The sequence below is a fragment of the Mytilus californianus genome, unplaced genomic scaffold (assembly GCF_021869535.1).
Source record: "Mytilus californianus isolate M0D057914Y unplaced genomic scaffold, xbMytCali1.0.p SCAF_9, whole genome shotgun sequence".
Lineage (NCBI taxonomy): Eukaryota > Metazoa > Mollusca > Bivalvia > Mytilida > Mytilidae > Mytilus > Mytilus californianus.
The window spans coordinates 44,240,866-44,266,340 of NW_026262745.1; the positions used below are offsets into that span (position 1 = coordinate 44,240,866).

Here is a 25,475-nt window from a genome sequence, read left to right on the forward strand (position 1 = left end):
GCCTCTAGGGCCTCCTCTATTAGGACGTGAATCAGACGAACCAGGAACATATTTCGGACGGCCAAATTCTCCTTTAAATGGTTTGAAGTTTTCATTCGGTTCATTATTTATCTTGTTTTGTTGCATATTTATTCCAAATGTTCCTGCAACCTGCTCCTGATGATGAACAATATTTCTCTGCCAGATTCTATTATGATCTGCTTCTTGATCATGATGAGAAACAACTTGCTCATGACGAAGAACACTATTTCTCTGCCAGATTTTATTATGAACTGCTACTGGATCATGATGAGGAACAACTTGATACTGATGAGGAACAGTATTTCTCTGCCAAATTCCATTATGTCCTGTCCCTCTGCCTTCAGTGGAACGCCCAAAATTCGATTCCATAAAATTGGAAGCACTGTAACCTCTTTGTGGTCGCCCAACGGAAGAGTTAAAATCTGTATTATATCCTTGATATCCCGCTGAACGAGTTTGAAATGAACGTCCAGCCACCTCAACTGTTTGTTGATTTTTCTTGCCTCTACCACGCCCGCGTCCGCGACTGTTTCCTCTATAATAACCTCCATCTGTATTTGGATGTATGTAATCCTGAAGTGTTAAATTATCTGATGAACGATTACTGCTTTGAAAATGTGTACGAACTTCTTGGGTGTTTGTTTGTTTTGTATCCCTTCATGTTTCAGACATTCTATTTTTATTAGATTTGTTTCGTTTATTTCTTCTCTGCTGTGCGCCCATTACGTTTCCTTTGCCTTGATGGTATCTATCCCTTTCAGAGTTTTCAGTTAGAGACTGGAAATGTGATTTCCAAAGAACTCCTTCTTTCGACTCTGCAAACACTTTTGAGGTCGAAGCAGCAGAACAAGTATAACAATTGTGATGAATCAAGGTCGATGTAAGATGGCCTATAATGAAAATAAAATTAGCTTTACATTGATCTGTTTTTGGAAATAAAAACCGTGAAAAATGCTATTGAATGTTGAATTAAACAGCAAGCTGTGTTATACAAAGTGAAGGCAGCCATTTGCTGTCAGACTCACGCTGACAATATCGGGTTGTCAATTTTTCTGATCATGTGCTATACCTGTTTTCAATATTCTTCATGTGGTAATTTTTAACATGAAGTAAAAAAAACATCCTAAAACTATTTTTCTGTATTTTTTTTTTTTTTTTTTTTATTTTTTTAATTTTTAGAATATGGTCTTCATTGTAATTTTAGAAAGTGTCGGTTTCTGTCTGCTCCACAAAATATCTTTTACTATCAATAGACCACATATCATGCATATTGCAAGTGATATGTGACTCGTGGTCACTGAGAAACTAAAAGTTAAAGCTTGAAGTTGATCACTGAATAAAGAACAGAAGTTGGTGTAAGGTGTATCCTATCACCTTGCCATGCAACTGAAAAACGTACACAAGTATGAATAAAAGGCTCTGCGGGGCGCAGCTTGATACGACCGCAGAGGTTAAACCCTGAACAGCATAGGTTTATGACACAGAATGAATGTAGGCAAAGTACTGAAAAATTTGCAATTGGACTTTTTCCTAATATATTCCAATATCCAAAATCAAATTACACGGTTAATTTCAGCAAATCCATGTACACCAAGAATTTAACTTATTTATCTATTAATGGACAATATAAGCTAAGTTTTTAAAGGGGTCCGCTTCATAAATATATATATAGCATTCTGAACCATTACATTGACTGATTCAATACACAAAAATCATTCGTGTATAGGTAAAAACGACGGTTAACTTATTTTTTACCGTTTTTATGAAATCTAACAAACCTAGGAAAATCCAATTGCACGTAGTTGCTATCTATTTATATTTATGTTTATATCCGGTTGAATGACCATCGGCAGTCCTCGGAGGTCATTTCGATGATAAATTAATTAGATGGTGTCTAGACTAAAATACACCCGATATATATTATCAATTCCAGACATCGTTAGTTGTTTATTTTAGACTTATTGTAATTTGAATAAACGTTTTAGTATAATTTAAATTAAATATGAGAATCTTAGTCAAATTGGTGAATATGAATTTGACAGCTAATGTCCCTTTAAAAACATGAAAAATCTTTAAAACGTACCTTTAATTTTTTTTTCAAAATATCTAATAATGAACAGTAACTTTCAAATGATATTAATACATAATTTCCATTAATTTTATTTAACTATGAATCTACTTTCAATTTCTATTAACTGTGCAATACAGCTCTGAATTTGGATTGTGATTGTGACATAGCATAGGTTTCTGATACAGAATGAATGTGGTCTAAGAACTTAAATATTTTAAATTGGACATTTACATATTATGGTCCAATATCCAAAATCTAAATACACATCATGGTTAGATTCAGCATATCAATGAACCCCAAGAGTTCAAGTCTTTGTTAACCCCGTTGAAATTGGTACAAAAATTAAGCAATTTATACAAAGTATCAGAAACGTATTTGTTTGGTCCCTTTTCCCGAAACAGTTAAGGCCATAATCCTCAAATTCAACACCAACCTTCCTTTTATGGTATCGAACATTTTGGTACAATTTCATAGAGTTCCATAGACTTATACTCAAGTTATTGTCCGGAAACAAGAACATACAAGTTTTTGGACCTCTTGTTGATCCCTAATTCCAAACCGGTTTGGGTTATTACCCCAAAAATCAATCCCTACCTTCCTTTTGAAGTATGGAACCTTGTGGTACAATTTCATAGAGATTCTTAAACTTATACAAAAATGTCTTTCGATGACGACGACGACGACAACGCCATATCATTATTCGACAGTAAAATGTTTTCGGTCATATAAAAACAATAACGGTTACCACTGAACCGTGTCATAACGGGTTCAACGACATACATGTGAACTTTATGGATCAACTCTAGTGGACCTATACTCATAGTTCATCATTAACTGCCTTCAGCAAGAAAAATGTAGGTTGTCTTGATCAACGCCATGTGACATATATGCCATACATAAATTGCTATACTATCTATTGAAATATAAGCCTTCAGTTCATTTGTAATAAGATAATATCCCCTCCAGATTGTTACGCACATTTGCGACATCATGGGAGTTTGTTTTGAAGAAAAACCGTGCAAAAATACTAATATAAATATTAACAGCTCTAGGTTTTCAATCACAACTAGGTAAGAACAAAACTTGAATTATTATATATATTAAATAAATTTCTCTATATTTTACCTTGCTTGCATATTTTCCAGTCTTTCTCGTGGACACCAATAGCTGTAACAGAGGTGAGTTGTGGACATTGCATTGCCTCTGTAAAATGAGGTTCATTTCTCATAAAGGGAATCATAATATTTAGTAATCGTTTTACTTCACTTTTCTGATTAATTATCATTGTGTCTTCGATCTTTCTCACAATGTCCAATCCAGTTAGACATTCTTCGACTTCCGTTTGTGATATCTCTTCACCCTTTTGATTTGTGGAAGTGTCTCCGTCACATCCGTTTTCCATTGATTTTGACTCGCAATTCAGACAAAGCTGATAGATCAATAACTTCGAGTTTAGTGTCCCCATCGTTACCCTCAATACCTTTTATGACAGGTTTAGATGTCTTTAATTCTATGAATTCAGAAGAGGAATCTATATTATCTTCAGTAATATCATGTGAATATATGTTATCATTTTCATCTTGATTTTGGGTTATATTTTTATCATTGAAGTTTCTTTCAAGAAGTTTTTCATTGCTTGTTACAAGTTGTAACATCCAATTTACATATAAACGAAATATCGCATCATATATATCTATCCAATTCTGTAGGCATTTACTTTTTGTCTTTCTCATTGCCTTCGACATTTTTTCAGCATATGCTTGAAGGGATTTAATCTCAAATTTTTTCGTGTCTCGAGCTATGTAGCTAATGATTTGTACATAGGTATTAAATGACCCAATATAATTGTGGAATTGTTGAACAATTTTTGAATCACACAATGGAAATGTGTAGTTAGACTTTTTTGTTACCTTTTGAAAGTTCTCCTTAAGTTCTTCTGTTAACATTTTCTTCCTTTTTAGTATTTTATCATACCGTGGATGCCAATAAAAAACTTGCTCACAACCTGGACATTGGGAGGTTAAGTCGTTAGCAGTAGTTTCCATGTGTCTATCGAGAAACATATACCCAAATGAGTGTCCGCATTTTTCTATTGTGACGGTTTTTATTCCTTCATTACCTTCCATAAAGTTTGCTGCATCGCAGCCCTTGCAAGAAACTGGACATGGCTCGCTACAAAATCCTGGGCATTTATGACCACAAGTCAGTTTATGTTCACACTCTTCTGAACAAAGTGGTCGATCACATTCTTCTGAACATAATTTCGAACATTGAAAGTGCGGGCACTTCCAAGGGCATGACATTTTGCAAGGAACGCAAATGTCTCTACAATTTAGCTTGCAAATATCATGAGCACATGAAAAAGAGCAGAACTTATCACACGGTCTACATTGCATACATGTTTTACTGTCACAATAATGACCACAGAACAAACGCCTACCACATTTGCGCATGCATTCTTTGTGAATGATGTTTTCTTCGCATAATGTACATGTATTTGTACAAGAGTGACCGCAAATTAAAATTTGTTCACACTTTTGATTGCAAACTGCTTGGTCGGAAATTCTACATTGAACAGTTATCTTATGACCGCAAGGCAGTTGCTTGTCTATCAGATGTTCACATAACGGTATTTTACGGTCGATTTCCTCGCGATAATCATACCTCCTTCCCAAACCACCCCTTCTCAGTGCAGTTGAGGCTTTAAGTTGCAGTTTTTGCATATCTGGATGTTGACAACATTCAAAGTACCTTTCATGTCCACATTTCGGGTACGTATAGACAGAATGTTCATGACATTCGAATTTGTTGTGCTTTTGATAACATTCAACCATTTTCGTGTGCCCACATTGGTCCATTCGTATTTCAACAAGTGCTTTGCAATCGCTAACTAGTTTATTCCAGCTTGTCGTCTTGTTTTCTTTTTCCCAACACGTTGTTTGTCCTATATGGCCACAATTGAGCTCAATATCCACAATTGCTGAACATTTAATATTTGTATATGTTCTTGCAAATGCTCTAGGTAAGGCGATCAGTTTTTTCTTGTTTTCGTATTGAAACCGTTCAAAGCATTTGACCGCGGTTGTATGACCACATACTAAATTTAGATCAACCATAGTTTCATATTCAATACCAGCTTTTCCCTCTGTTTGCGTTAATGCACAGTTCTTCTCGTAATTAAGTTTCTTGTAACACTCTGTTGTTATTGAATGACCACACTCTAAATCAAAAACTACTTCCTTTGAACATTTCAGGTCATACATATCTTGTATATGTTTCAACATATATTTGTCGGCCTCTTTGATTTCAAACGACTTCCAGCATTCGGCAAGTTTTGTGTGGCCACATTCAGGTAAGTCTACTGGAATAATCACGAGACACATGATACGCTTTTCATATAACTTTCTCTTCCTCAGTTCAGCTGTTTCAATTTTGTGCTTCTCACTGCAAGATATATTTTGATGGTGTCCGCATATTTCCAGGGTAAAATCTACTTGTTCCGTGCAACTTGTTAATTGGTCAACCTCTTCCGAACATTCAATAAGAATATTATGACCACACCGTGGTAATGTTTTATTTATCTTTACGTTACAATGACATTCGGAAGAAAAATGGCATACGCGATCACAAATATGATTGTTGTTACACTGTTTTAGGCATTTCTTTTTGCAAGAAAGGTATGATCCATCTCTATTTTGATAACATTTGATTATTTCTATGTGTCCACATTTCAGAGTTTTTTCAACTTTTATTTCACATTTGTGTCTCCGTTCAAAAGCAATGTCGTGACATTCCCGTTTATACTCATGACCACAGTCGTCTCGCGTACAAGTATCAATTTTTCTGCACATATATGTATCATAATTTATATGACATTTCAAGATGATGCTGTGGTCACATTTTAACGTACGCTTCACTTCCACAAGGCATTGGTGTTCTGATGGATCAATGTGGCACATGAGCTTTGCTGTGTGATGACATTGGAGTGTCCTTTCCATTATAACTTCACAATCACATGATTTTGGAAAATGACAGCGTTTGTTACATTTATGACTTTCTTCACATTCGTTTAAGCACATTTTTCTACATTCATACACTACGTGGTCTTTATCGTATGGGTGACACCTCAAGTGACAAACATGACCACATTTCAATTTCATTCCACAAAACAGTTCACATCCACCTTCTGGTGCTCTTGTGAAATCTGTAGGAAATTCGGCTCGAATACCTTCTTGTTCTGGGTGGTTTTGACAGTACAATGGTAAAGCTTTACCAAATGACGTTCCACAATCTGTCCTTGGAAATTCATGGTTCGTATCTTCTTTGTTATTTGACTTTATTTTCTTTACCACTGTTTTCCATTCTTTACAATCTTTTGTCAGTGTTGTACTATTACCAATAATGTAAAGACCCTTCTTCGCTCTTGATAAAGCAACACAAATTCTATTTCCACGTCTCAAAAATCCAATGTCACCGTTATCATTACTGCGCACCAAAGACAATAATATTATCTCATTCTCTTCTCCCTGGTAATTGTCCAATACACATGTATTAACTCCTTCAAAGTGAACTCTGGGCATTTTGCTTCGTATCAAAAACATCTGACCTGTGTACGCAGCAAGAATTGTAATTTCGCTTCGTTTGTAGCCTTGCTTCAATAGATAAGTGCAAAGTTCTTTCACATATTCTGCTTCATGCTCGTTTGAAAAACTTTTACCATCTCTATTGTACTGTTCGCCGTACTCATGAGTAATAAAAAACAGATTTTGTCGAATACCTTTGATATTGTCATACTCTAGAACATTGTTATTGTCATAAAGCTTAGGATACATGTGCCTCACTAATTCGGAAATTTCTGGTCTCATTCTATGCTGTCTTTGCAGACAGTCGTATTCTAAACCATTGTTGAGCATTCTCTCAAACAATGAAAGCGAAAGGTTGAACCGTGTTGCTAATTCACGAACCGCTGGTTTCGGCTCTAATTGTTTGTGATCACCGATCAAAATTAGATGTTCGCATGCTGGATTAATTGCAGTCACGATGTGAGCTTCTGGTACCTCTGCAGCTTCCTCAATGATTGTTATTTGGGGGCCTATTTGCATCAGCAACTGATGGTATTTCGCAGCACCAGTTGTAGTCATAGCGATAACAGATGCATGTTTTAAGATTTCCTCGTCCAGCTCTAATCTGGCCTTTTTGTAATCTTCAAATATTTCATTGAACTCGTTCTCTTTCATCTTAAGCATTTCTTTCAGGTCTTCGACATACTTTCGAAGCCAATGGCGATATAATTTCCAGCGATTCTCAAAAGAAAGATTCCACAAGTTTTCCGTTCTCTCAATCAAATTATGATTTGCTGTAATACTTGATTTTAACTCAATTGAAACTATTTCGGCCTCTTCGTGTAAAATTTGTATACATGTTCGGTCTTGCAAGTCGGTTAAGATCTCACTTAACTGATTGTTGACATTAATGCCGATGGAATTCTCATTAAACTTGAATTCTACGTTCTCATCTAATGACCTTTCACTGTATTCGTATTCGGCTTCTGTCACTATGTTAATAACAGGCTGCTGTAAATTTGCACTGATTTTAGTTTTGACGGCTTTTCGTTTGCGTTTTTTCTGTGACCTTTTCCTCTGAACTTCTAGAAACCATGATTTTGGAAAAATATGAATCCAGTCTAACCAGTCATTTGAGGTATCGTTCTGAAAATTATGAACATGGCGTTCTGACATAAATTTCTTCAACTGTCGAAAATGGAGAACAACGTCCTGGCCTTGAATGATTTTTAATATTGCACGAATAGAAAAAATAGTTTTTTTGTACGATTAGCTGCTTCAAGCACCTCTTGAGCATGCTGTCTTCTTTGAACTTTATGCCGCTGATTTTTTATAGAATATTTGTTAACAGCCGCATTTTTACTTTGGTTTCCAATTCTTATTACAGATGGTATTTTATTATTTAATTCTTTTTCAGGAATAAAATCAATAATTCCTTCAACAAACTGATCAAGAGCGTGATTTGTATAGCAAACAATTAAGAGGCATTGTTTCCTCTCAATCCTTTCTCCATTTTGATCATAACCTCGTATTATTTTCCATTTTTCTCTGTTGTGAAGCAATGTTTTTGCAATTTGCAGACCAATGTATGTTTTTCCAGTGCCAGGGGGTCCTTGAATCAGGACAAATTCTTTTGTTAAAGAGGAGATAAATGCTTTCCTTTGTGACTCGTCCATTCCAAGTTCTTCTTCAGATGGCCATTCATCTTTATCTGTCACCTTCATCATATATTCTTTGAAATACATTTTCTTCGTCCTTTTTTCTCTTCCTGTCAGCAATGGACTTATGTCTACGTCAAACACTTTCTCGTCATCAGAACTGTCACTGGACTCGTGTTTGGTGTGCTTTACAGATAGCACTGGTCCTAAATCAAATTTTATATCAGGATCAATGGCAAGATAGAATGGCATTCCAACAGAGCTATTGCAAGAAACGATATACTTCTGAAATGGTAAGTTGTCTTCTTTAATTGATTGCATAGCGGTCAAAACATGATGATATGCCTCAAAATATGCGGATGTTGCTTCGAGTAGTATTCCTGGGGTTTCTCGGGGTATCTGCTGATTCAGTCTAGTTCTGAAAATCTTAATTCTAAAAGTACCTGTCTCTTTCATCTCGTCTGGTTTAGATTCGGAAACTAATACAAATAATGTCGATTTGAAACGATCAAATGACAATAGCAAAACTGATCCGAATATCAGTCGTTTTGAATTGTTCCAGCGGATACGCTGTCTATGTTCGTCATCCAATTGAATACTAAATACTTCGCCATGATCTATTGAAGTACTTGTTTCCCTTTGTACGTTGACATCTCTGTAGATACGTCCGTTTTCTAATCGGAAATTCTCATTTTCTGCATCTTTTTTAATGAATTTTTCATAGACATCTCGTAGTGGTACAATACAGTCCTCTCTGTACAGTCGAAACTGAACGTCTAAGTAGTGGTCTAGATCATTGTATTTACCTTTAGCTTTGTTCCGTCGGAGGAACAACGTTTGGTACCGTAGATCCTCTTCCTGTGGCATTACAGAGAGACACCGGAAGTCGTCAGGTGGTTTTAACCAATCCTCGGAATCTTTTTCTCTCTTCTTGAAATTTCTTGCTGCTTCAGCCCTTTCTGTAAGTTTTCTTATCAGACATTTCTGAAGTTCATTGATATTTTCTAAAACTTGTTGATCATTCTTCAAATCATCAAATCCTTCAATTTCTTTCTTGAGAAGAGAAACCAGTCCAATTTTTTGTGGCGTATTAAGTGCTGATGGAATCGTCCCGTTTAATTTTTGAAGTATAAAAAGAAAATCAATAAGAAGGCATTGGTATGAATGGAAATTCTTGCAATTGCTACTTTTTGATATTAGTAGTTTTGCTCCATTGTTGTTCAAAACCGGTGATTCAGTCATCGATTGGAGAAGTTGAAGAACTTTTTGTCGTGACGACTGTTGTTCACTCCGTGATGCACATGCAACAAGATGAATAAGAATTTCGATGGCTTCATTCGTGAGTTCAGCAGAATTCATGAATCTGTGTAGCTCGTTTGATAATGTAGTAAGACATTCAAGTATTTGTTCATCTTCAAAATTCAAAATACGGCGTAGATATTTCACGCTTATCTCCAAGTTAGCACTTGAAGACTCCATTTTGTTGATTGGTGTTAGTTGGTCGACTTCCGGCAGTCTACAATATACATGTTTAGTTACTAAGGTGTTTATGAAAGAGTGATTTTTCGATCATCAAAAAATCTTTCCATGTTAAAAATTTCTGTATTCTTCATTATTGCATTAAAATATATTTGAAGTTAAAACATGAACAAATCGATCTTTTACAATATTTAAAATTGCCAAACGGAAGCTGAAATCGAACCACGTGACCAGAAAAGTTTTGGCACATGGCACCTGGGCTATCGTTCCTCCTCTACTTTATCCCGATAAAAATTGGATTTTTCCCAGAATTGAAATATTTTGAAATGACAGCTTTTCAAGTTCATTTTATTGAAATCTATGTTATTAGATCATCTTTCTTTAGTGTCAGTCCCAAATTATTAATTTTAGCAAAATAACAGTCATCATAAAACCACAATAGAAGCACTATACAATATACAATAAAGTATCAATACAAATCTGTTCTGGCATCAAACATGTAAGCAACAGTGTCGGTGTCATATTTTGAAATCAATTGATTGCCAATGTTATGTTATGTTCAATGTTTATAGAATAGGACCAGACATTTTCTAACCAACTTAGAACATATTCACACCTTTGGGTGACATGACAAATTAATCCATTCCAATTGTCATAAACAAAGTCCTAATATGAGTTCTTTTTAAAGTACAAATATGGTTAATAAAAGGAATAAAAAACCTTTGTTGGTCATGTCAGCAGACGGAATAAAATAACACAGGGATAGCTTTTTATGAGAACAAATTGTAAAAAATCATTTTTAATTAGAATTTATGACCCGCTTTAGGATAGACTAAATAGACACACTATGATTAATGACTTTTTCGAACGTTGAAAATTTTTATGGTTATGATATTCAATCAATTTATATCAAAATAACGATCATTCCAACACCAGATTATTACTTTTTTTAATTGATAAATGTTCAATCATTTTTTTATTTCCTTTCCTTTATATATCAATAGTTCTTGTTTCTTAGAAATTAAAATTACACCATTCCAGGCCCTTTTGTTTTCAACATAATTAATATTGCCACTAATTAACAAGTTCCGGGTTAAATCCGATACCGATACCAATAGTATAGGTCACATGTATGTATGTTCTGTGTCTTTCCTTTAAAAAGAGCACTACCATCGGTCATGGTGTAAAGGATAACATTTAACACACTGTATTGGTATAGATTTACTGTGAGCTTTTGCCTACCCAGTTTCTCAGCCTGGACGGGTCTTACTACCACAAAGTTATCCTTCCTCAAAACAATAAGTACAATGCAATAAAACATATGAACACACACTCATCCGATTCGCTCATCCTTAAAGTATAAAGAAATGCAAATATAAAAGCAATTATATACAAAATAAGGGACAAGGTCCCCCGGGTGTCGCACAAATGCCATGGCAACGAACAGAAAACCGGCAAGGACATACTTGCATTCCTGAAATAAATAAAAAAAAAGCAATTTCAAAGATAATGAAGACATTTCTCTGCAAAAATGTCCACGTCCGCTCTCAACGGTATGTACCAAAAATCAAGGCTTAAAAAGTGCTATAATTCAGTCACTGATCCGTGATGTCGCGGGTGTGTTCTAGTATTATAACTAACAAAGACCCCAACAAAAATGCCACGGTGTTGTAGAAGAGAGTAAATTTGACAAAGACGCCAACAAAACCGTGTTTTTCGTTGAAAGGAAATTGACAAATTTATCCTATAGTTTGCGTATAGTTCATTACGAAGAATTTCCAAAAATGAGTTACACCTATCCCGAAACCAATTTATCAGAAAGATATGAGTTATGATTAACTAATGAAAATTAAAATTTTGAAACAAAAAAAATTCAAAATATGTTGAAGTTCAATAAATTGTGCCGTATATTGGTACTTATAATGCTAATGTGATAATATAAATAACACAAAATGCCTATAAATGAAACATTATATAAATGCAATACAAAATAGTACGAAATTGTATTAGTGCCATCCTTTTTTATTTTTATTTTTTCAAATTGTCGACTTTAATCTTTGAATTATAAACTTAAATCTTGGAGTTTCCAACTTTAATCTTGGAATTATCAACATAAATCGTGGTGTTATCAACTTTAATCTTGGAATTTCCAACTTTAATCTTTCGACCTTCATTCGTCCGACACTGATTTTTCCGACTTTCATTAATCGAGTGAATCTCTGAATTGAGAACATCGTGACTTTTGGCTCACTGGACTCTTGCCTCGGCCAACAGTGCACTTCAGTTTGATGTGCTTTATTTTACTTTTTGTTGGTGATTGCTTCTGTAAACATAGATGCACATCCGCCTATTCAGCAATATAATATAATAAATGCGTGTACTGCATACATGATTACAAATGGATATTTAATTTTGAAATTAACACCGAGATTTTTTGAAAGGGGTCTGCCATTTTTGCCTAAAAACTATTCACTAATATTTGGTACCCATATTTAAATATAAATATATATACAAGGAATGATCTTTACTTATATGCAATATTTCAATTTTAAATGCTTGGTTTTAGGGACTTTATATTTATGTAGATATAAAGTCCCTGGTTGATTCAAATACCACAATAGGCCATTAATATTAGTTTTCCAATAACATATTTCTATAAAATATGTTGAACATATGCCAAACCAATATAAAGTTATGAATGAATAATGCATTTCAATATAGAATGTCATTAAAAAACAGTGTAGTATATATAAAATCTCGCAAAATAATGGCACATATTTTGGCATATCCACGTATACCCTTTAATAGAAAGTAACCCCCCCCCCCCCCCCTTCCCTTTTCATAGATATTAGGCTACGTGATTGAAGCATACAAGACAAGACTTTAAAAAAAATGTAGCCGCGAAAATAGTTATAAATAGATTAAGTATACGGAGAAACATAATAAACTATAAGCTAGAAGTAAAATATCAGTCATTTCCAAGACTAAAGTTGAGAGTTCCAAGATTAAAGTTGAGAGTTCCAAGATAAAATTTGGAAATTCCAAGATTAAAGTTGATGATTCCAAGATTAAAGTTGGAAATTCCAAGATCAAAGTTGATAATTCCGACAATTCCAAGATTAAAGTTGGAAATTCCAAGATTAAAGTCGACAATTTGAGAAAAAATAAATTAAAAAAGGATGGTCCTAATACGCTACCGTAAAAATAGAGAGAAAAAAAAATAAATATATACGGTGGCCTATAATTGCTTACATTTATATTCTCTTCAATTTAGCATTGGTGGATATTTTTATCACTGGCAATCATACCACATTTCCATATTTTTACATAAGCTTAATATTTAGCTAATACCATTACAAAACTGTGAAAACTGGATATTTGGTTGGTTAGAATAGCCATTTCAAATATTCTGATACAGTCTAAACAGTAAATGTATTTATAACTGTATTCAAAACACGTTCCTATGTTACCATAGTCACGTGTTCATCCATGTGTGTTTGTTTATTTATTTTTTTTAAATGACCATATGCATTTAGCATTGGTCAAAATTTGACCTTTAGTTTATATTAAATTCTGGATTTAAAGTTTCAACTAATGTTTCACGAATTTCAAAAGTGGGAATTGATTTCGTTGAAAACATAAGCTTTATTAAATAAGATCTTCATATAAAAAAAACATATATATATACACATATAAATTGTAAACACTGCATATAATTTTGTGACCGCTGCATATAATGCTGTCAAGACTGTTGTGACCACTACGCATAATGTTGTGACCCACTACATAAAATATAATGACCACTACATATGATGTTGTGACCACTGCATATAATGTTTTTACCGCTGCATTTAATGCTGTCGCGACAGGTGTGACCACTGCATATAATATGTTCTGACCGATGCATATAATGTTGTGACCAATGCATGTAATGCAATGACCGCTGCAAACAATGTTATGACCACTGCATGTAATGTTTTGACCACTGCATATAATGTTGTGACCACTGCATATAATGTTGTGACCACTGCCTATAGTGTTGTGACCACTGCATATAATATTGTGACCATTGTATATAATGTTTTAAGTACCACATGTAATGTTGTCACCACTGCATATAATGTTATACCACTATATATAATGTCATGACCGCTGCATACATGTATAATGTTATGACCACTGCATACAATGATGATACCACTGCATATAATGCTGTCACCACTGCATATAATGTTATGACCATTGTATATAATGTTATGACCACTGCATATAATGCTGTTACAATTTCTTATAATGTTAACGTTTTGACCATTGCATATAATGTTTTGCCCACTGCATATAAATTTGTGACCACTGCATATAATGTTGTGACCACTGCATATAATGCTGTGACCACTGCATATAATGTTGTGACCACTACATATAATGTAATGACTGCTGCATATTATGTTTTGACCCACTGCAACTTATGTTATGACCATTGCATATAATCTCATGACCACTGCATACAATATTGTAACCACTGCATGTAATATTGTGACCACTGCATATAATGTGGTGGCCACTGTATATAATGCTGTGACCACTGCATATAATGTTGTGACCACTACATATAATGTAATGAATGCTGCATATTATGTTTTGACCCACTGCATCTAATGTTATGACCATTGCATATAATCTCATGACCACTGCATACAATATTGTGACCACTGCATATAATGTGGTGGCCACTGTATATAATATTGTTACCATTGCATATAATGTTGTTGTTAGTGCCACATGGAATGCTGTCACCTCTGCATATAATGATGATCATTTACATATTTGATTGTAAAATAACAGAAAACAATCAGTCTAGATATTTATGGATAGTGCAAATTTTGAGATAGGAATGTAATACATATGTGAGAGTGTTCATCTAAATAAAGAAAATTGTGTGTTTCATCTTATATTCATAACTGGTTTTACAAATACAGAATATTTTTGATTCATTAAAAAAATCAATTTTTCCATATGAGGGGATATAAATCAGATAATGTAACTTCTATATAGGAATTTGTGTTAGGAATTTACTTATTTTGTTTTGAAGCAAAAAGAGAGACCCATGACTCCACTTTTTCTTGTCATTTTCAGAAAGCAAATTAAAAGAGCTATCTTCTCATATTGTATCTTTAAATTCTATCGTTTAGTGTCTTTCTATCACCAAAAAAAAAAATGTTTTACATGCATAATCCATACAAAATCTGACAATTTTGCGCAAACTGTAGCTTCATAAAAAGCCCAGTGACCAATAGTTATTATTATATTAAAAAAACATGATATAAACTACATTTTGGTTAATTATTGAAAAATTCTATCGATTTTAATTTAGATTCACCCTCCCAATCTTCCTTAACATTATCTTTGATTCATAGTTCTACCACACAAAGCATATGCGAAGCGTAACAATTCATAAGTAGTTTACAAAATGACATCTCATATATATAGTTGATACGATTCAATGATTTTAATGAAATTTTAATGACTCGAACTATAAAATCTCTATAGAATAAATAATTTTGAATTCCAAACACATTAAATACTATCAATTTATGCAGGTTCAAATAATTTCCACTTCAAACAAACACTTAATAAATGTTAAAACTTCTTTAGAATTTATGTACTGGATACCTCTTCATGTCGAATGCAAACGTAAAATATGCCAAACTCCCATTATTACGAAAACGCAAGATTGCAATATTTTTTGGACATTTATACTTTGTGATAAATCTATATACCAACTATGGTTGTCCTACGTTGTATTACTCATAATTTGAAAAACAAAAATAGGTGATATTAGTGCTTACGTCCAGCCTAATAAAGATTATCGGTAAGTTTGACAGTGATTCACTGAATTTAGTGTAGTTGTTGATACAATGCACAGACGGACGGACGAACAAATAAATAGTCATGTTCATTATTGTATTCAAGAGGAGATACATGTGCCATATACGTACAGTAAAAATTATTTCTACGAGTTGTAGAAACAGGACAAAAACAAGGGTTGTTGAGCTTGTCAAGTTGCAATCACAAATATCTTGTATGATCTATATTTTAGGTTTTAAATTTGTGTTTTAATACTGTACGTTTCTTTTACATTTAAGTTACTAATTTGATAATAGTCAGTCTTTTGTCCCACACACTATACTATTTTGAATAGAATTTTCTCGTCCTGAAACATAGCCAAATTGGAGTGCGTTTGTCCTCGACCCTAGTATCATGGTAATATTTGATTATAGATAGGGATTCACACTTTTCCAATACATATTGTCAACTTATTTTGGCTATGTTTCACGGAGAAAAAATTGAAAATTAAAAATAGTATATTATGTCGGACAAATGATCTAGGACAAAGCCCCCTCCCATTTATAATGTTATATTATCCTTTCAGTTTGGAGAATTGGCGTGTTCCGCTAAGGTATTACATGTAAATATACAGAAAGTAGAAAAATAAATTGAGGTTGAATGGTGAAGAATCTTTTCCCATAGCAAAATTGTACAAAACTTCCATCGCTTGCTACATTTAATAATAAAGAATTTTAATTCATTATTACTATGAGGGTGTGGATGGGGTTTACAGAATAGAGAATAATTGGCAAAAAAAATAATGAATAGAGAAAATGGGCAAAAAAAGAATAGAGAATAATGGGGTACTAAAATATAAAGAATAACTGCAAAATTTAAAGAATTGGGTAAAAATATACTGATTACAGAAAGAACAATGTCCAGAATACAGTTATCAAGTAATTACAGAATAGCCATTATTATTAAAGATAAAGAATAATGAGCGAAAAAAATAAGAAATACAGAAATAAAGTACCCCCATCCATACCCTCTACTATTTATGAGAACATTTACAAGGACTAATAATCAGTAGCGTCGATCCTCGCAAATCACAAACACCATTAAAGATTTTGAAGTATTTTTTCCCTGCCAGATTTTTTCCACTGTCTGATTGTGAGAACTGAAAACATTTTCAAGCGTAAGAGGATGAAAATAGATATTCCATCTGCCAAACAATTCTCCTCACCCTCTCCTTCCAAAGAAAATCAACAGGTCGTTTCCAACTGTATAATTTGCCGCATAACACGACGAACGAAAACCTTTTATAAACGGAAAAATGTAAAAAAGTATAAATTTTCGTATGCATGTATTACCTTCGTTGTCAGATCATGATCATCGTATATATATATGGCACATTGACCTATTGCCGACTACGAATGCAGTACTGGTAGTAATGGGCGTTACGTAATTTAAAATAGAATAGAATAGAATCTTTTAATTCTCCAATTTAGTGCCCAAGGAGGCCATATAAAACACCGTGAAACAATGCATTTAAACATTTACAGAACAATAATAGATTCAATATAGACATATACATGTAATTAAAAAAAATTACAACAACAACAAAACAACAACATACTGTATTATATTAAAAATAATATCATGTTGACATTAACCCAAGTGCACCAGGCAAGTGTAATTTGAATATTCTGTCTGCAAAAAAATCATGATCCCCCTCCCCAGATAATCTAATGGTCGTTCCCAAATGTAACATGACAAACGAAATCGTTGTATAAATTTGAAAAATGTAAATAAGAATAAATTTTCGTATATTACCTTTGTTGTCAGGTCATGATCATCGTACATATATATATGGCACACTCAGATGGCACATTGCCGAGTAAGAATGCAATACTGGTAGTTATGGGCGTTACGTAATATAAATATATTGATAATTATATAACCATATATATATATCAATCAAGTAATTATTTTCCTCAGTATTGTGCTTTTGTATTTGTTTATTGTTACGATATGGTGTCGCCCCTTGTGGGCCCATTATTTGGAAGAAGGTATATTTTATTAAATTATATTCTATTCTACAGTTATAATTTCCAGTTAACCTTACTTTCGCATTCATTTCAATTTTTACTTTCGATTTGAAATTTGCTATTCATATTGATATATTGTTGATTTTTCGAATCTGCAACAATGACATATAAGAACATATAAGCTATATGCATGATTCCTCGTCCTGAACATGCATGAAATACTTGCCACTGAACGCTAAGCAACCAACAATCATCAATCTGATAGATGAATCATTAGTAAGGAATTGAGTGTCTTTTTATTTAAAACACGACATCATTAATTCATCTTTTCTTTATCTGTTTTATCAGAGAGGCCAGATTCAGCTACTAAAAATGCAAACAAACAAAGCAAGTCTGAAAAAAAAATGTCGCTGTTCAAGTACAAATCACAAGAACATCATATACTATCATTTATTTAAAAGTATTTCTATTATGTCGTATGATATGCGTTTCCTTTACAGGTTACAATGTGCAGGTGTTGTTATATATAAAGTGTATAATTTTGACCCTCTGAATTAAACAAATATAGCACACAAAAATTAAAGATGTTTTCTAACTTTAATTGTTAAAATAAATCAAGTGTGTATGTATTGTAAAATGTATTACTTTTGAAAGTGTGCATGTAATAAGATAAAATGTATATCCTCTTCATATATTGTAAATATAATAGCCTGAAATTGAAATAGATTTCGTTTTAGTCCATTTTTCTAGAAGTTTGTCTTCTTTTTCACACTTTTTTCATTATTTCAAATGTGGCACAACCCCTCAGCCATTGACATTTTGGTTGCAAAGTATAGAATATGGTATATAAAAAATACTTCAGCAAATATATTTGTGCATTAGAGGTGGCGCCATCGTTAATTTTTCAGAAAACTGTCAAAAATTTGGCCCAATTATGTAAAGCCTCAGTTTAAACTAAATGGATGACGTCACAAAGACATCTCTCATGACTAAATTTGTGAAAATTTTCTTGTACTGAAACATTTTAACATACGCTTTTTCTTCAAATTTTCACAACATTAAGATTCAACATACCACTTCCATAAAGATTAACAGAATATCTAAAAATCAATACACATCTTAATGTAAACAATGAAAATATAAAGTCAATTAAAATGGAATTCAGGAAAAGACCATAATAACATATTACAAGCCTCAGAAATAACCACACTGTACTCTGCATTGACTTACACTCTAATAGTGGTCCACTATGTGACAGCATAGTTAATTTGAGAAAAGGATTTTTACCACCATTTAGTTTACAAAAAAATGCATTCAAACTTTATTATTATAAAGGAAATTGATTAAATATTCTTATGATATACACAGGTATTACTTTTTATTTATATATGAGGGTCTGGATGGGGGTCCTTTATTTCTGTATTCTTTAATTTTCTAGGCCATTTTATCCTATTCTTTATACTTTTTTCCTATTATTCTCTATTCTTTATATTTTATCACCTCATTATTCTCTATTCTTTATATTTTTTGCCCATTATTCTTTATTCTGTAAACCCTCAAATATGACCATTTTCAAAAATTGGTTAATATAAATGACTTGATTGCAGTTGATCAAAACTGGAAACTGAATTAAAAGACACCAATCTGATTAAAATTCTGATCCATATAAACTCGCGTGCTCGTATATATAGGAGTATAACGAAATCAGAGAACTATATTTCAATTAGATTGAAAAGACACTAAAATTAGGGTAGTAGTTTGATACTTATGTTGCCTGTATATCTGGAGAGACTATTTGGCAGTTAATTAGACTAGTCATATTTATAAATTTACTGGAATTTCCCATCATGACTCATTAACAGTTCTTAAATAATTGATTTAAAACCTATAAAGACTGTTACAATGAAATAACTTTGATGTCATTAAGCAAACGTTTACTCTTGCATAGCTTCAAATTGGTAAGTTATCACAATGTATGCATTAAAATGTCAAATTGTTTGGGGCCTGGGTTTTTATATAAAGCCAGATTTTTTTTATCATGCAAACTGAGGCAAACCGAGTAAGAATATTTTTTTTCAGTCAATCCAAAGCAAGGAAATTTTTTTTCAACATAATACATGTCATACTTGCTGAAGATGAAGCCAGAATATTTTTTTTAGCAACTGAATAGGCCAGATTATTTTATTTTTTTTGTCAAAATAGAGGCCAGATTATTTCATTTAAAAAAAAACAGCCCCCCCCCCCCCCCCCCGAAAGTCAAATGGTCCATGCCTAAGGATGTTCGCTCCTCTTGTTTATGAATTTTTGCCAGCTATTCGTAATCCTCTGGTGTTATCCATATATATATATAGTGCCATTAAAGATTTTGCCCACTTACCCCTACTTTTCTTTCCATAATTTGATAACGTATAATTTAAAATGCCATCTTTGAAAATCTTACAAAATCTTTGTTATTTTTTCATCGTTTTTGAGAAAAAAGGTGCCAATGTTAAATGTATGAAAAATCTAGAGAGAATTATTTCCCGCCAAAATTTTAATGGCTAATATCTCGAAAACAAGCACACGGACCCTACATTTTTTTCTGCTTTTTTAGTTTCTTTATTTATATACTATCAATCTATAACAGTCTTAAAAAAAACTTGTTATTTCAAAACAGAGTAGCGAACATCCTTAATGTAAAAAATGTACTTTTTTTTCTTTAATGTGACCTGGGAATAGTATACTGTCAATATATTATATCTCAGATGTGACATTGAAATAGATACTGTTTTTTCTAATTCATTAATTGATTAATTGCTGATTGCCTTATGGTATATTGTGAAAATATATATATAGTAATAGTCAGAACAACAATCATAACCCAAATCTATCAAGCTATCAAGCGTTTGTCCTAAATTTTCTTCAAAAAAAATGAAACTATGTCATATTATGCAGAAGTGTGATTTTCATCCATTACTTGATTTCGTCATATCCGCAATGTAACACAAATAGAATCGTTCTTGTAATTATGTTAGTCTTCCGAAGGGACAAAAACGATTAAAATTGATAATTTCAAGCTTAAATTTATAATTATAATCCCATGATTAACCATATTTATCCATTTTCCTTTAAAAAATTAACATCAACAGATAAAATTGTTTCATTTTAAGTCAAACTTTAATAAATTTTGCTCCCAATCCTTGGCAGTCTGTTTGGTTCAAACTGAACTATACTTCGTAGTATAAAATATTTCCTGAATTCAAAATTAGCTATTTCATGAATTTGTTCTGACAATATTATCCGATGATTGGATTTATGAGATTACCGAAGTGTAGGTAAAAGTCTTAGGTGAGCGGATACACCGGACTGCACCGTACCTGATGAAGGCATGAATCCAGAAAAGCGCTTTGGACATACGAAATTTATAGAATCGATTATTACAAGGCTTTCGAGGTCCTTTTAAAGGAAAAAAAGTCAAATGGACCAGTTAAACGGCAACAAGGTAAGATTTCTTTATGAACATATGAACTGTTATCCTATCATTTAAATATAAACGAAAATTAAGTCTTGAAATATGCTCAATATCAAAATAAAAGCAAAAGTTTATATCCTTGTAAAAAGTATACTGTTACGTTTTTCTTTTGTAAATAAGTAATTAAATGCTATTTATTTTATTGTAGATGCGATATTTTTTAATGTAGTTGTGGTATGTTTTTATTGTTACTATACGTTTCATATTTTATAAGGTAGCAGTCTTACCCCATCGCTTACTGTCAAAATGAACTTTTGAGACATCTATCGAACTACTGCGAGTACTCTCAGATCTGTACTTAGTGTCCTTTTTGTTGTTACGGATGTTGATGGATATATACCCTGCAACGTCCGGTCTGTGTTTATGTTTGATGTTTTTCTGCTTTGTATCGATCTGATGAGTTAAGCCTTTTTCAACTGATTTTTATAGTTTGTTCTTATGTTGTGCTGTTCCACCACTGTCCCAGGTTACGGGGAGGATTGAGCGCTCTTAAAAACATGTTTAGCCCCGCCACATTCGTTATGTGCCTGTCACAAGTCAGGAGCCTGTAGTTCAGAGGATGTCGTTGGTTCATGTCTGTCATATTTGTCTTTCGTTAATTGTTTTGTTATAAATTAGGTCGTTAGTTTTCACAATTGAACTGTTTCATATTTTTCATGTCGGGGCATTTTATAGCTGACTATACGGTATGGGTTCATTGTTGAAGGTCGTACGGTTGCCTTTAATTGCTTATATCCACTTTATTTGAACTTTGGTGGATTGTTGTCTCATTTGCAATCATACCACATCTCCTTATTTTTATAAAAAGATATGTTCTTACCTTACACATTTTAACCTATCGAATGGCCTTTTTAATCTTGATGTATAATTCGATAAAATTGCAATAACATTACATCAAATAAAGATATTCCAGAAAAAATGTTAGTACAGATATTTTTTTGTCTCGCCTCTACGAAGTAAAGGAGGCGTGCTGTTTCCGGTGGCGTCGGCGGCGTCAACATTTTTTTTTTCTAATTTGTGATAAGGTTAGTTTTTTAAAATGGGGACCACTAAAGATAAGTCAATGGATATTTGGTATGCATTTGTATTAGCATTGGCATATAGAGATAATAAGGCCTTGCCCCCTTGACGATAGTTCATTGACTGCGAAAGTTTTGCATCGCTTACAAAGTCAGGAATATGACAGTTGTTTTCCATTCGTTTGATGTGTTTGAGCTTTCGATTTTGCCATTTGATAAGGGAGTTTCCGATTTGAATTTTCATTGGAGTTCGGTATTTTCGTCGTTCATTTTTGAATCCTATATCATTATTAAGAAAAATTCTGTGGACTAACAAAATAGAAAATTTTGATAATGTAAAAATATCTGCCGATTTTTAGAATTATCCCTATGTATCCTTTGTATTTTTGGCGTATCATGCTGTTATTTTTTCAACAGCTCGTATCTCAAAAACGAAAACGGTTACTCCTTTTATTTATTTTATTTTTCTGGTGTATTTTTACAAGCAGAATCCATATGTTAAATTTTAAGAAAATCTGTGGAGTAGTTAGTTAATTACGTACACTTCGCCTTAAGCTAAATTACACCTATAAGACGTCGTCTGATCATTTCGGTCGCCATAAAACAAGGTATTTTATTTCGACATTCTGAGCATGTTTGCCATGTCAGATGTTTTATCAAAATATTTGAAAATTACTCAAATTTTGTTCGTTTTATAACCATGGCGGCCAAGTTGGTTGATTGACAGAAACATATAAAGATCTTTATCATTATACTAGATACCGGGGTACCTTATGCATCAATCAGCCAATGGTTCATATTTTGCTATAGTTCCCGCTAGTTAGCCTTAGTTAACAGCATTCGGAGGGGAAATACATGTAACTTGAGGTGCACAACTCCATCGGTTACTGTGGTAACACTAAAACAATCCATTGAAATCCAGCCAGTGGCACAAGGGTGGCTTCTTATAAATAACGCCTATAGCAAATGTGTGTAAACAGCTCAGTAGACTGCAAATCGCACTAGTATGCCCTTTGTATAAGATAAGGAGATGTAACATGATTGCCATTAGAGAGGGGTGTAAAAGGGGGGGGGGGGGGGGTATCTGTACGGATGAACGCGAAATAAAACTGCCATCTCACGATGAACAAACAATTAAAAATTTCTTGCATGTTGATCTTTTTACCGATTTCACGAAACACGGTGAATAACGAACCGTTTTCACGGCTGCACGTGAAATAAAAATGGCAAAACACGTTGCACGAAAATAACCCTTTACCACCCACATTAGACAACTATCCAACAAAGTCCAAATGACGTAGACGTTATCCACTATAGTTCACATTACGGCCTAAAAGTGGTACATAACACTACAGGGAGATACATGTAACTCTGTCAAAATCAGTTGAATGTTTTAATCGCGTTCTATCGTTAAGGAAATATTAAGCTTCTCAATGATCAAAATTAGTGTTTGTCAAACTGCTATATATATACAATGAAATTTTTCCGATAAAGTGTGTAGTTCAAGTTTTTTGAATTTTTTTATATTTTTGTCAAACGGTCAAAGTAACTATTTTGTCAAACTTTTATGAAAATTAAACGAGCCATATTAAATTAAGTCAAGGTGTTTGGTACCACCTTAAACAATGAGAAAAACACATACATATTATAGTCTGCTACAAAGACCCTGACAAAATATGAAGCAATTCAAACGAAACAAAAAACCAGACTGATGTATGTAAGAGCCAAATATATGTACAGCCTCAAATCTGTGTCTATCCTCAGATCAGTGTCATATCCTATATTGCGTCATAGACGTCATAATAGTTCATTTTCTCTCTCTATCGAATTGGTACCACTTTTCAACAAGTCATGCCCTGTCCTTTGTGTTGTCGTCACACTAATCTAAACGTTATCGAGGAGTGTTCAAAAATGCTAAATTGTCCTCATGTCTTCTGAATACTGGACATGTATGGTATTTTCAGAGACTAAAGATGCATCCACTGGAAATATTTTTCGGCTGGCAATCTAGGGGACTTTTACTAACCGATTTGCTCACAGTACCTCTTTTGTATAGAGTGGAAGGACTTACTGGTTCATTATTTTGTACATAAATTAGGCCGTTAGTTTTCTCGTTTGAATTGTTTTACATTTGTCATTTTGGGGCCTTTTATAGCTGACTATGCGTACGGATTTTGCTCATTTTTGAAGGCCTTACAGTGACCTATAATGTTGTTAATTTCTGTTTCATTTGGTCTCTTGTGGAGAATTGTCTCATTGGCAATCAAACCACATCTTCTTATTTTTATATAGCTATATATCAGCCCTATCTTCTTCTACCTGTGGCTGTGAGTACAAATATCACAGTGTTGTGAGTACAAATATGACAGCGTTGTGGGGTGAAATAGTCCTTAGAGCCTAACGATGAACATACCGTATGTAAAGCAGTTTATTAATTACACTAAAATGTTTCTCTCCAAAATGATTGTGTGTGTATAATGTATAAGACATGGCCTTGCCCTAGACAGGACTAAAATGAATATTTTGGCCAGTTTAATACAGAAATAAATGTGTACACAAGTGAACTTAAATTTTTGTTCAGCAAAACCGCGCTAAAAATTTTAACGCGTTGCGCAAAAGGTGAAAATGAATATTTCATCAGAAAAAATCCTCCTGTCCTCCCTTCCATCAAGAATATCAAAAAGTTGTTCCATTTAAATTCCGAGAAGGTTTGAGGGTAGGTTTCAATGCATTTTTAGCAGGGGTTTTAGCTGAGTTGCAGATACAAAATGAGGTACCCCTCAACATCCCAAATAAAGCAATGACAAAGTCCATCGTTTGCTAAATACTTCGAAAAATGTATACGAATCAAGAAACAAAAGAGGAGATGAAACATGGCAATATATGGTTAAGATTCTGCTAAAAGTTTATTAAATTCTTATTATGAGTTAAGGAGGAGAGGCGGATACCAATGAGTTCATAGTTTCCGGATATGACAAATAATAAAATTGAGAATGGAAATGGGGAATGTGTCAAAGAGACAACAACCCGACCATAGAACAGACAACAGCAGAAGGTCACCAACAGGTCTTCAATGCAGCGAGAAATTCCCGCACCCGGAGGCGTCCTTCAGCTGGCCCCAAAACAAATATATATACTAGTTCAGTGATAATGAACGCCATACTAAACTCCAAATTGTACACAAGAAACTAAAATTAAAAATAATACAAGACCAACAAAGGCTAGAGGCTCCTGACTTGGGACAGGCGCAAAAATGCGGCGGGGTTAAACATGTTTA

The 25,475-nt window shown here is 33.4% G+C and overlaps 1 protein-coding gene across 1 annotated transcript; it reads right to left on the bottom strand.

Moving 5' to 3' along the window:
* Positions 1–3,516: 3,516 nt before the first annotated feature.
* Positions 3,517–17,507, bottom strand: LOC127714265 (NFX1-type zinc finger-containing protein 1-like; the record flags this gene model as incomplete). The annotated part of the gene is made up of 2 exons (XM_052220325.1): positions 17,454–17,507; positions 3,517–9,828 (listed from the first exon to the last, which is right to left on the bottom strand). A coding segment is annotated over exon 2 (4,314 nt), but the record flags the coding sequence as incomplete, so codon positions are not given.
* Between the last annotated feature and the right edge of the window lie 7,968 nt (positions 17,508–25,475).